General features: G+C 44.9%; 1 protein-coding gene across 2 annotated transcripts in view; it reads right to left on the minus strand.

Annotated features, from left to right (window-relative positions):
• Positions 1-11,889: 11,889 nt before the first annotated feature.
• The window catches only part of MYRIP (myosin VIIA and Rab interacting protein), a 406,340-nt gene continuing 404,333 nt past the window's right edge, over positions 11,890-13,896 (minus strand). For both annotated transcript variants that reach the window (XM_064589763.1, XM_064589754.1), the window contains one exon: positions 11,890-13,875. In XM_064589763.1, the coding sequence (XP_064445833.1) occupies positions 13,843-13,875 (33 nt within the window). In that variant the 3' untranslated portion in view covers positions 11,890-13,842. The remainder of the gene's footprint in view (positions 13,876-13,896) is intronic.

The following is a 13,896-nucleotide window of genomic DNA, read 5'->3' on the forward strand; positions in this document are numbered from 1 at the left end:
CCCCAGTGTGGGAAGGACCAAGGATCACAGTGTGGGGGTTAAGGCTGCATGTTATATCATCCCATATGTTTTCTGGAAAGTGGGATATGCAGGAGGTTGTTGTGTCTAATTTCAAGGATAGACCAGTGACCTTTCCAAGTCTCAAATTTATGCGGATATTTTCATTGTAATAATAGCTTCCCTGAATTCTTTCCTTAGCTCACTTCAGTATAAGAGCTGCTTAATCGATTCTATTACTCTTTTAACCAAGTATATTACTTTTTTATGTATGATACACCCATATTGTAGTCTGCCCACCAAGGTTTGTAATCCCAGACCAACCATGCCCTTATGTTACAAGGTTGCACAAGGTTCTGGTAACAGCCACATTGTGATGCAAACTCATGGTACCATGTCCTTATGAAATCTTATTTAACTGATATCATGCTCTTCATATTTCGTTGGTTCCTTAGGCCATTAGATCTACTTTTCAAGACTCATATTCAATCATCTTACTTTATTGGAAACATTTTCCATATTTAATGGACTTACAATGCTGGTAAAACAATCTCACCCAAGATACATCCTCCCTTCCTTCCTTCCTTCCTTCCTTCCTTCCTTCCTTCCTTCCTTCCTTCCTTCCTTCCTTCCTTCCTTCCTTCTTTCCTCCCTCCCTCACTCCCTCCCTTCCTTCCTTGATAGGATTGTATCTCATCTAAGCAAACAATAAAGACATATTCATGTGGCAAAATAGTAATAGCTTGCATTTACTGAGTGTGCATTATGTACCAGGTCAGGACTAAGTGCTTTACACACAATATTTCTGTTTTCATTAGCCAGCCTCATTTTAAATTCTAAACCACAAATCTCAAAAGGGCAGTCAGTACCTCACTTCTTGCTGTACTTCCTAGGATGTTCTTTTTCTCACTACAGTGATGATTTCAGACCTTTTCTCTCTTTGCAAAACCCAACTTCTTCCCCTATATTCATACCAGCTGATGGCCTTGCTTATACTTTATTGAGAAAATAGAAACAATCGGATGGGAACAAACATCATCCAACCAAGCAAATCTCCAAATTTCCTTGCATTTGTGCCTCTGCTCTCTACCTTGCGTCTTGTTACAATGGATGAAGAATCACTGTTTTCCTCCTTTGTCTTTTCTAGGACGTTGCTCTTGGAAGAATCTCCTTCTCTTGCTTGCATTTATAATGTCTTTCTCTCTATAGTATAGTTCTAACAGGATGCAAAAATCCTCTAGCATCTTCCATCTCAAAAAGACAAAAATAAAAACCTCCCTTGACCTCATTCCTTTTCTTGCCAGGACCCATTTCTCTAAACTTCCAAAGAGTTGTTTATATTACTTTCTCCACTTGCTCAAGACCTATCTCTTCTAACTCCCTCCAAACAGGCTTGTCTTTCCATAGTGCTGAGACCATTCTTGACCAAGTTTGGTTGACCTCCATATTCCCAATCTACTGTCATTTCATGTTTTGTTTTTTTTCCCCCCTTACTTGACTTCAGTATTTGATGAAGTGAACTACTCCTTTCTTCTTTTGGTTTCTATGACATCACCCTCTCTTGGTTTTCTTCCATATCATCTGTCACACTATTTCCAGCACCTTTGCTGGTTCCTTGTCTGCTCAGACTTGCCAGTGTGATTGTTAAGATAGGAGGAAAATCAGAAGATGGAGTTTTGGATACCAAAGGAAGGAGATGTGTGCATCCTAGAGGCTGAATAAGGAGTAGTCACCAGTGGAGAACGGTTGAGCCCAGTGGCCTGGCAACCTCAGAGATGCATTCAGCGGCATCATGGTGTCAGGATAGGGATAAGGCTGAAGTAGAGGAGGTAGCTATTTCCAAACAATCTGTAGACCAAGGAGGGGCTCAGATCATTCCTATTTGGGTTCTACTGGTTACAGTAAGCTACCAGGAAAAAGGAAATGCATTAGGATTTCCCCTTGCACTAAAGAATAAAGACGGAGCGGAAGTTATTCTGCATCAAAAACACCTTTGAGGAAGGGAAACAAATGTGGGCAATAATGTAAATAAAGCCATTTGGCCTTGAGAAATGGATAGGACACGGAGAGAGGAGGAGAAAACAGATTAAGTAAAAGAAAACCTGCCAGTCAGTTCACCACCTCACCTTAATATCCTTTGCATATTAGTCCTCTTTAGTGATAACACTCCTTAACAGAAACATGAAAATTTGTAGAGCGGTCAATAAGAGCAATTGGTTTGGAGGGCAACATCCTTGTTTCTTGGTGTATAATTCCAAAATAAATAAAGGACCCCAAGCAATATAACAGCAATATTTTCAAGAGCACTTGTCACAGTAAGCACATGAACAGAGAAAATGGAATAAGATTTATCTTCATGCATGAGCTAGGATGTTGTGAAAATATTATAAACCATTGGCCATAAACCCAGTCTCCATGTTGTATAGCCAAGGGTGCTAAGTTACAGTAGTGGTGGAAACGCTACAACCAGTCTTCTTTTAGTTACTCAGAGTGATAATTTTAGGCGTCTTTCAGAGTAGCTAATTAAAAAGTGTGGAGATTGCAAAATCAGTTTGAACAAAAATATGAGCAAACTTCAGAGTAAACGAAAGTACTACTATATCCCATATCTGTTCCACTGTTTCAGCAAATGGAGCTGCCACTGACCCAACAGCCCTAGCAGGAAACCTGTGGGCCTTCCTACCCTTCTTCCCTTCTCTCCACACTTCCTGCTTGGTTCTTTGAGTTAGCCGTCAACCCTTGAGCATCTGCTTTCAGCCTCACTCTTGCCTGGGGCCTGGGTGGGGAGGTGGTTATGTCATCGGTGGGTCCCTTCCAGCCTCCTCGCAGACCTCGGTTCTTGAGTTCAGCCAAGAAAGACCTCAGAGCCAAACTCTCAAGTAAGCAAGCCTTTATTAGAAAGTGCAAAAGCGAAAGTACACTTTCAGGATGGGAGAACAGGCGGGCCCAGAGATGGCAACTGTACAAGGGGCTGGAGGTGTCTTCTCTTTTTATGCTTGCATTGTTTAAGGGTCAGAGCTAGGGCAGTCTCTGAGATGGCTTTCAATCATCTAAGGGACTCCTCCTACAGGTTGGGAGGGGGAGTTTGGGGCCCTATATGGTCCTTGTCCTGTATCACAACAGCCGTCCCTCCCCTCCCCCCCAAAGGGGGGTAGAAACCACAATGTAAATGTATTATGATGAAGCTATAGGTTACTTTAGGGCAGCAGTTACAGGGAAAAGTGCATGCGGACTCCTGGGGCTTTTCCCAGCTGTTTGTGTTCTGGGGATGGTTGGCAGTTTCTGGCTTTTTATTATTATCTTTTTAAATTTTGTATTGTTAGTTATTTATTTTGGATTTTTATTTTTGGTGGACAGTTTTCTCTGGTTTTCCTCCTACCCTTCTGGCTGCTCTTCCCCTGCCGAGCCACAGGCCCAGGGCCCTTGGTACCAGTCAGGTTTTATAAGGTCCCGCAGTGACTACATCCATGTGTACCCTTCCAGTTCCATCTGTGTCCCAGTAGCCCTCTGATCTCCACCTCCAGCCCTGGTCTCTACAAATGTAGATCCACCTACCTCCTACACCTCTCCACTTGGCCAATATCTCAAACGGAACATATCCAAAAAGGAATTTGTCTTTCCTCACCATCCCCCAGCTCGGTGAATGGGACCAATGTTTTCCCTATTTCACACCTCAATCTTTTTCACTCCTCATATCCAACCAATCCCCAAATCCTGTTTGTGCTTCTAAAATGTCTCCTGGATCCACCAAAATTCTCCTTTCTCCCTGCCCTAATCTAAGCTGTCTTGATTCCTTCCTCGACTCCATGGGAAGTCTCCAAATTAGCCCTGTTGTCATGTATTCCTTACACTAAAAAACCAGAGCCATTGAAAAGAATAAACTCACAAATCTGACCAGGTCACTTGCCTCTCAAACTTTTTAGTGTCTTACTTTTAATTATGGACTAAAGACAAAATGCACCGTATCAATCCAGACATGCACATAAATTATTTTTATCTGTGATAAATGGGATGGTGATGGGGGAACATACAAAATGCTCTGTGTTGAGAGGAAGGAGTGAATCATGCAACTTAGGTGGAAAATGAATCTTAACAGTGAATTCCAGCACTCTGCATAGGTGGAGAGCTTTCTCTGTGTTAAGTGCTTGGGCAGAAAGTGGGACACCTCTGCTCTGAGTTTTCAGTGGGGCCAAGACATCACAGAGGCCTGTGGAGTTGGCCAAGCAATCCTGGAGGTCAGAGAGGAGGAGGCAGGGCATAACAGGAGACTGGTGCTGTGTAGGAAGTCCAGTATTGATTGGAAAGAGGACTTTGAGGAACGGGAATGTCTAAATGGAATTTTCAGGGTGGGGGGATGGGTTAGCTCGGTGATGGGTATTAAGGAGGGCACGTATTGCATGGAGCACTGGGTGTTATACGCAAACAATGAATCATGGAACACTACATCAAAAACTAATGATGTATGGTGATTAACATAACATAATAAAATAAAATAAAATAAAAGAAGAACTGACATCAAAGCTGCTAGGGGACAGTGCAGATCAGTGGCTCAGAGCCTGGGATCAGACCTAACAGTGGAGGTGTGAGTCTCAGTTCTGCTATATACTAGCTGTGTAACTTTGGGCATGTTACTGAATTTCTCCTTATCTATCAAGTGGAGGATATGGACAGACTTGCTGTTTCTCTATAAGGCTGTTATGGGGATTAAGTAAATTAAATCCATATACGATCTCAAAAAAATAAATAAATAAAAAATAAATGGAATTTTCAGCTGTTAGGTGATATGTCCCCACCTACTTCCCCACCCCACCCCCCAACCTCCACAAGCTCCTGCTGCCCATCAGCCCTTCAGTGATGTCTACTATTAAGGGATGATAGATTGTTGTCTTTGTTGTTTTAAATGAAAATGGTGAAGGGTTAAATTTCCTGTCTGGATTGGTGCAGTGCAAAATGGAGCCTGCAACAAGGGAGCAAAGATCAGAAACCATGGATCTTCATAAGCACAAACTCACAGGCTTCTGGGAAAGGCTTTGGGCTTCACAGGAAATAGAATTAGAGGAGTTTGAACCAGTGTAGATTTGAACCTAGTTTTTGAGTGGCATGGAGTCTACTTCCACCTTCAACCATCTGGGTTGCACTAGGGTTCTCCTAGGCTGGGAGGGGTCAGGACCATCAGAGAGGAGATGACATTTGAGCCAAGCCTTCTTAAAGACTAGGTAGGGCTTTTCACAGTCAGAGGGAGGCATTCCAGGGGACCGAATATAATGTGGGAAGACACAGAGTTGAGAAAGGTCTTAGTTTTAATGGTTTGTGACCCACAAAGGGTAAGTGGGGCCCTGCCAGGAGCTGTGATCCAGAATTCCCATATGGTACAGGGCTCTGACAATGCCTGGAATAGGCTTCCCAATGACATTTTAGATCTGTCATTTTAGCTTTAGCCAAGATGTATATTTTCCCCTGCAATCAAAGACAGAGTGGAAGCCAGGAGAGCACAATCCTAACTGCTTCAAGTCAAGAAGGTGTGACTTACTCCTTTGTCATCAGACAGTTCAACAATCGATGGGCACCAAGTTGACATTTGGCCGAGTGACATCAGCAGAGCCACTGAACCTCAGACAGGCAGCATTTCAGAATTGCTACTGGACACAGAAAAGCCAATAATAGTGTCATTCAAAGACAGAAAGGAAGGAACCTCGATTCTGCCAGACTGAGGAAAGCAACCCATTCATCACCAGGATGGTTCTACAAAGACCCAAATTACAAATGGGATGGAAATGCTCATTCAGAATCTATTCTCAGCAGAGCATTTGGGACACATGGTCTACATTTATCAGGGCAAAGAATACTTGTCCGCCTTCCCTTTTTAAAGACTGGCCCTTCCTCAAAGATGGAAATCTTTTTCTGACTTCTGAGTAAGTTTGTCATGAAGTGAATACAATAGTAGGGAAGAATAAACCCCAAAAGACAGGCTTGAAAAGTGCAAGTTACTGTCATTACAAGAAAACAGGGAGGCATGTTGAAGATGGAAGTGCAACAGAAAATACTTATTACCCCCACTACCTGCAAGTTGCCCTTTTATCTTCAATTAAGTAATGGCCATATTGCTCAATGAACAACAGTTACATGCCTTTTCATCCTGTCGCCTTACTACCTAACACCTCGTGGTTGTGGCCTGTCATGGCTCTGGGCCAGCATTGCTCCTTTTCATTTGATACACACAACACATGGCGAAGAACACAGATGGTGGTCTTCAGGCCACCAGGATCTCAGACCTGCCCCTCCAACCTTCTTGGGCAAGTACAGACTGAGAACTTAGCAAACTTGTTGGGGCTGTCTGGGAAGTGCCAAAGGCATACTCTCCAAATGGCTCTGATTATAGCAGAGTACAGACTCTCCTGGACTCATGGAAGATCTTAAGAGATGACAGATGTGCGAATGTTCGGTGCCTTTTCCTGCACAAATAGACTGCCCAGAGGTTGTCAGGTTAGCTGGGCTTGGGAACAGCTGAGCCCACCTGGCTGTAGGGCTTTGGGTGCTATAAATCAAGGGAGGCAGAGCTGGATAGAGGGGAGGCTGTTGCCTGGTTCACCTGCCTCTCAATGCCACATGGCTCTTACCTCTACTAGCAGAGGTAAGAGGGTCCATTTGGGTTCACTTCAGAGAACCACAGGGAAACTTGATGGGAAATCCCCACACCTCAAGGCTGCCCATTGGGTCGTTTCTGGACAAAATAACCTGGTGTCTTTCAGTAGTTCATTAAGATAGTTGGATAGTAAGTAGACATTCCCTCCCTGGGCTGGGGAGGAGAGCAAGGAAGACAGTCAAGGTTGACAGAGAGCTTTTCCCTGAAGGGATGGAGCAACACCCATCCCAGGCCAAACCAATAGATTGTGCTCTCAGGATGACCTCCCCACCTCTGCCCTGCTTTCAGCTGCCCTTCAAGCACTGGGTCAAGTCTTGAGAGTTCGCACTGTCCCTGACCGGACAGGGGTGGGGACCAACTCAAGGGGGAATTTGAGCCATTAGAAGTATACTAGGTTTTCCAACTAGTAGGTGGTCTCCAAACCTTTTTGGTTACATATCCCATTAGGAAAAACTGACAATGCATGCTCAAAATAGGTATATTCATTTGTAAATTATTTACATGTCCTCTCATCTATCATATATTTCATATTGGTAAACTTACTTCCAGATAAAAAATAAGTACAAAGAGAAGTTCTAGCATTTTCTTTTGCCTACCCCCAGTTGACCATCTTTACATCCCATGTGTCATCTGTACCCCACTTTGGACTACTACTTTAACTGTTAAGTTCTCGGAGTTCTGGCTTTTGGTGGGCAAAGAATAAAGGAGAGGGATCCACTCAGAGAAAAGATGGGTCATGGCTGGGCACATGGGCTGTGTTCAAAGAAGTCAATGAAACGAGTGAGCATCTCAAAGTTTTCCCACCTTATCGGTGATGGCAAGAAGCCGTGATTGCATCCAAGAACTCTGTTAACTCTTGCTCAGCCTGGAGCCCAGCTAAACTAAGCCGAATTTACTGGCATCTACTGGGACCTGCAGGTTGTGAGCGTCTATGGATACAAGGGCTTGTGCTTTTAGACTCTAGGGAGCAGGTGCCTGGACTGTCTATTGCCACCTGGGATTGCCCTACTGCCTCTAGAAGAGGGACAAGGGTGAAGTAAAGGTTTGGGGGTGCCTCCTGCTCCTCCATGTTGGTGTTAAGATTTCTCCTGTGCACTTCAGTGTCTTGAAGCTGCTCACTCCCAACCTCTGGATGGGCATGAGAGGGACTGCTCCCTGTCGTGCATAATCTTCAGTCACATGGGCGTGGGGCAACCACACGGCCTAGAGCTGGGACCACCTTGGCCATCCTAGATGAACCACATTTGTTTCAAGCACCTGCTCTGTGCTGGGCTCTGTGCGGGGTGAATAGAACCCAGTTCCTGAAGAAGCTTTCAGGTCAGTGCAGGAAGCCAATGCAAATATGCACATGCATGCAGGGAATGTGTTGGTTTGGGTTTTCCCCACAGGAGACTCTGTGTTCAGTAGTTCCTTGGGGAGGTGACCCCAGGATACGTGCTGAAGGAGGGATAATGTGAGTAAATGAAGGGAGAGAAAGTCAGAAAAGAGGTGTTAATGAAGAGGGTACCGCTGTGGGTAACTGGCCTCTATCCCGCAGGGGGCCCTCTGAGGGACTCCATAGAACCTCGGAACCTTGCTGCTCAGGTGCGGCTGGCAACATTGGCATCACCTGGGAGCTTGTTAGAATTGCAGCATCGTGACCCGCCCCTCCACCTCAGACCCTGCCGAAGCAGAATTTGCACCTTAACATTGGAGAAGCACTACCTTAATGCTTTCATCTTTATCAAACATGATAGCTTTGATATAAAACATAGTTTTCCATATTGCAGGACTTGATTCTACCAAACTGGGTCCCTCTAAATAAATTCTTTGAAGTTTCTGATGTTTGAAGTGCGTATTAAAGTTTTCTAGCCCCTTGAAATCTGTTTAAAATGCAACTCCATTTACCTGCACTTTATCATAATTATAACGCAATTGCAGAGACAGAAGGTTCACACAACCAACTGTTCTGTAAAATGCAAATTGTGCATGGGAAATACTTCCCCTGGGAGAAAATGGAGTAGTTGTTGTGAGAAGTTATTTTTAAAAGAACACACCAAATGTCTCTTGTGCCTCAGTGTTTTATCAAAAATTTCAATGAATAGAGGATCTTTTGGAAAGATCAATACACATACACACACAGGGCGAGAACAAGAGCAAGAGAGAGAGCGAGAGGTGCTACATTTTGGGGAAACATGTAAACATAACAGAAATTTCCTGTATAAATTGTGAAATGTCAAAACCAAGCAGCTCAACACTTTGCTTATCCATCCTTCATATTGGCATGCGATTTTACCGTTGATAGCCACTCATCTTCATTTCATCCCCAACAGAAGGATTAATCTAAGGTGATAAAACACATTTTTCAGGGAGTGAATCGGTTAGTCATTCCTGTGTAATAAACTACTGCCAATCTCAGTGGTTTAAAAGAGGGATGGTTTATTCTTGCTCATATGTCTAAAGGTTGGTGGGGTGGATCTGCTGATCTCACTTAGCTGTGCTCAGCTGAGCTTGGCCGCAAGCCACAGGTTGGTTGTCTGGGTCTGTTCCTTGGACAGTGGGCTGCCTGTGGCATGTTCTCAGAATGGCAAAATGTAAATGGACAAACCCAACTCCACAAACATATTTCAAAAAGCCCTTTATGTAGCTCTTTGCTACTATCTTATTAACCAAGGCAAGTCATGCGGCCAAGTTCAAACCAAGGGTTGGAGAATGTTTGTATTCCCCCCCAAGTTCATATGTTGAAACCTAACCCCTCAGGTGATGGTGTAAGGAGGTGGGGCTTTTGGGAGGTGATTGAGTCACGAGGAGCCATCCTCACAATTGGGATTAGTGTGATTTTAAAAGAGGCTCCAGAGAGATCCCTCGCCTGCTTGCAGGCAAGGGCCCAGTGAGAAGCTGACAGTCTGCAACAGCTTCTGGCCACCCCTGGCCATGTTGGCGCCCTGGTCTGGGATTTCCAGCCTCCAGAACTATGAGAAATAATTTCTGTTGTTTATGAGCTGCTTGGTCTCTGGAATTTTGTCAAAGCAGCCCAATGAGCTAAGAGAAGTATGTTCCACCAACCATAAGGCAAGTCACATGGCCAAGCCCAACGTCAAGCGTAGTGCGCTCCTCCCAGAGTCAGGTGCAAAAGGAGTGCGTATTTTAGAGCAATGATCTTTTCTACTGTCGGTAGGAAGAGTGAGGCACAGCATTTTGCCTAAGTCATGGTGCAGATATTTGAATGATTTTTCTTTTTTTAAAGATTTTATTTATTTGACAGAGAGAGACACACACACACACACACAGCGAGAGAGGGAACACAAGCAGGGGGTGTGGGAGAGGGAGAAGAGGCTTCCTGCTGAGCAGGGAGCCCGATGATGCGGGGCTCGATCCCAGGAGCCTGGGATCATGACCTGAGCCGAAGGCAGATGCTTAACGACTGAGCCACCCAGGTGCCCCTGAATGATTTCTTGTCCTAAGAAAAAGTACCTATAATATAATATATATACATCTATAATATATATACCTATAACACTATAGTACCTGTAGTACTCCAGGATTCTGCTGAGTTTCCTCATGGGTTATTTCATTTAACCTTTTTTTTTGTTTTTGTTTTTTTTCATTTAACCTTTTAACAACACTAGGAAGATTTTTATAACCCATCTCACATATAAGGCGATAGGCCACAGAGCTAGTAAATGGAAAGTCTTAAGAGTGGAGCCTAGTTTTTTCTGGCAGCCTTCAAGTGCTTTGACTATTAGGTCACATTATTATTTATTTATTTTTTGGTCATGGCAAATCAAGCACTTATCTCTTAGGGGAAAATATCATGGCTACACTGTTCCCATTTACCCCAGAAGCAAGAAGAGCTGTAAATTTTCTAAGAGTATAGCTGCCCTTCAGTCTTGATATTCAAATTGTTGGCTCAAATAGGTTCTCTTGAATATTCAGATTGATGAGGCAGATTGGTTGCTCAGCAATGCTTTGGGGGCTTCTGGGTTAGAGAGGTGGAATGCTCCTGCCGCTAGAACGTGACTGGACTGTCTTTACTGCCTTACGTATCTGGCTATCCTGTGGGGGTGGGGCCGGGGGGAGGGAGGATGGAGAAACCAGGAATTCCAGCCAGAAAATGCCGCCTGAAGAGGACCTCAGATGGGCCTACTGATGTTTTCCTCCCCCCATCTGCAATGCCTTGTCCACCTAAATGTTAGCCTGTTTGCTTTTAATGCTTAGCAAATACTGTTGTGCCAGGCACATGAATAATCATGTAGAGAAAGGTAGACCAAGCGCTGGGGATGACTGGGTGAATCCCATGGAGCTGTGTCTTAACAGGTGATTCTGATGCCCACTCAAGTTTGAGTACGACCGTATTAGGCCACCAGGTGGCGAAGGCCCGTGGCTTCCATTCGTGTTCTTCTTCTCTCATTCACTTCCGGTCGGAGGAGAGTTCCTACTCCTCCTTGGGGATGGCAACGTCCAGTGTCTGGGCAGGCCAGCCTCAGAGAGGCCACAGTTGCCACTGAACCTGTGAAAGACTCTGGGAGAGTCACAGTCCTGCTTCCTGCATAGCTACGCCATCCCTGCAGAGACTGGCAGGGGCCTCTCCGCTCATGTGCAGGCTTACCTCCAGGGTCCCAGGGTCCCAGGGTCCTCAGCCTTGGCACTGTTCACATTTTGCGCGAGATAATTCTCGGTTGCGGGTGGCCATGCATTTTAGGATGTTTAGCAGCATCCCCGGCCACTCTCCACTACATGCCAGTAGCAACCCCCCACCAAGTTATGACAATCAGAAAGGTCTCCTGAGGGATAAACCCACACTGCTCCCCTCCTGCCCCCTGCTTTGAGAACTGCTGGTCTTATACTGGGGAATTCTCTCAGGACAATGAACAATGGAGAAGCAAGTGGTGTAACTGGAAAGAATGGGGGTGGGGAGCAACAGTAGCTTTGAATGTCGGTAGCTTTGAACAGTAGCTTTGAACGTTCTTTCCCTGTCCCCTCTGCACTCCCAGTCCTCCCCAGCCCAAACAACCACACACGCACAGACATTATTTTTCATAAATGACTTTTACTTCTTTATCATTTCTCTTGACAGTAATTCTTGGCAATATGCACATAACATGAAGGCAAGCATAACTTTCAGAAGTCATCAAAGATATGGTCTTATTGTCCTCATTTTCTTAAACCATCAAAATATTTTCATTTATAAAAATTAATCTAAAATATATGTTGACACTGAAGATCAAAATCACTTGATGACAAAATAATTCTTCTGAAACTATAACATATGCTTATGGTTTTTAATAGTAAATTAAATCTTTGCACTCATTTGGCACAAGGAAACCTTTATAAAATTTCAAATGCCATAGAGCAGGGTTCTTCTTTTTTTGTTGTTTTTTGTTTTTGTTTTTTGCAAGGCTTACACAGTACACATTTTTGTCAAAGAAAACTGAGTATTTTAACACTGTAACACAACAGTAGTTGCTTTTCATGCCTCTTAAAGAAAACATTCTATTTGGAACTCAGATCTTTTTTTGTTGTGTTTTTAAAATTTGTATTTGTCTGCTTTGAGTCACACCAACAGAACAAAAAGCCAAAGACTTACTTTATTTCAAAGGAGTCATTTCTGTGGGATAACACATACACAGCATCAGCACGGAGTATCACTGGAAGATAGGTAGACCCCCATCAGGAAGGGATCATAACGCACATCTCAGCAGCAAATCAGGTCTGGGAATGTGTGTAGCAGCAAAAGAATGTAGAAGTTGAAACAAACACGGAGTGAGGCTTTTGTGGGGCATTCCAATTAGACTTAGTTTCAAGGTGTGACTTTAGCAAACTAATCTCTCTGGTCCCCTCCGTTTCCAAATCTGAAAAATGGGGATACCTACCAAAGAGGGTTGCTCTAACGATTAAAAGTAGAAGGAATTGCCTCCCTGAAAGCAATCACTTAATAAATTTCGGTCAAACTTGCCTCCCATCATTTGCTTCCTTAGATTCAGAATGTCTCAGGGACAGATTTAAGAAAGGTTGTAAATGCTCAATTCATTGTGCGAAATTCCATTCCATTTGCCTTTATACGTACACTCTACATAGTCATGCATTTGAGACCACCAACATGGAGCTCGTGTCAGCTCTTGTGTCCATTAAATTCAGTTTATCCTTGCCTTTTTCATGCCTGTAAGTTTTCTCAAGGCGATTCTTTAACCAGGTTTACCTTTAAGGTCATTCTACTTCTTTTGCTGAATATTTATCGGGGAATAAATTTTCTCACGTGGTTATTGTCTGCAAGAATCCATTTACCTAAACCCCATTAGACGGGGACGCGCGGTCATTGGCTAACCCGCATCATGTGGATTCCGGGCAGTGCCCTAAAGTTAAGTCAGTGTTGAGGCTTTCTCAAGCTCCCCTCCCCTTCAGAGTGGGGAAACTATCAGTAAGTCCAGGGAAGAGCCCTGAACTCTCAATGAGACCTTGTTTCAGATAGACCTGGACATGGCGTGGGTGAGGCCGAGCTTTCCATTTCGTGGCTTGTGATGGCAAAGCGATGGGAATGACTGGTTGACTGGTTATGCCCGGGGGATGAGGGGGGAGGGGGGAGGGGGTTGGGACTTCCCGGGAAGGAGGTGGCCAAAAGGGAGACCTGCATCCTCGCCCGGGTGCACGCTCTCCAAATGGGATAGGCCCGATGGTTCACTACGCGGGGCATTTGCACTTTTTTTCCTTAGCGCTTGGGGGACAAAGATGCTTGTGAGAGATCAGTAAGAACTGATGGTGAATTAAATGATAATACCCATCTCACTTCCTTCCGCCCCCCCCCCCAATAGTTTTCCTTTGGACAAATAACTGTTGACACGTACTTCTAGTTCAATCAGAAGGACCAAAAAAAAAAAAAAAAAAAAAGAGAGAGAGAGATCTTAAAGACAACAGAGAGTGGCAAAGCGGACAGGGAAAAGATGCATCGTGCGCCCACGGCGCTCTGCTGTTGGAAGCCCGCGGCGCGGCCGGCTGGCTCGGATCCCCCTGCGAGCCTAAGGCAGAGCGCGGCAGGACCGCAGTGCGCAAGTCCGGGACTGCTTTCTGGGTGAGGTATCGGGACAGCCCTGGGCAGCGGCGCACCGTGGCCTCCCCCAGGCCCTCTCCTCGGGTGGGAATCCGGACGGTATTCGATGGCTGTTGGGTCAAGGCACTGTCGTGTACGGCCGGAGGCAGTGGGTCACTGGCAGTGGAGTCCCGGGGCGCTAATACGTCACCGCCGACTCCGGAGCGGGCTCCTGCGGGGAGACAGTGAGTGC

Source organism: Mirounga angustirostris, unplaced genomic scaffold (assembly GCF_029215605.1).
Source record: "Mirounga angustirostris isolate CCGP_5_RB_7025 unplaced genomic scaffold, mMirAng1.0.hap1 SCAF_1, whole genome shotgun sequence".
NCBI lineage: Eukaryota > Metazoa > Chordata > Mammalia > Carnivora > Phocidae > Mirounga > Mirounga angustirostris.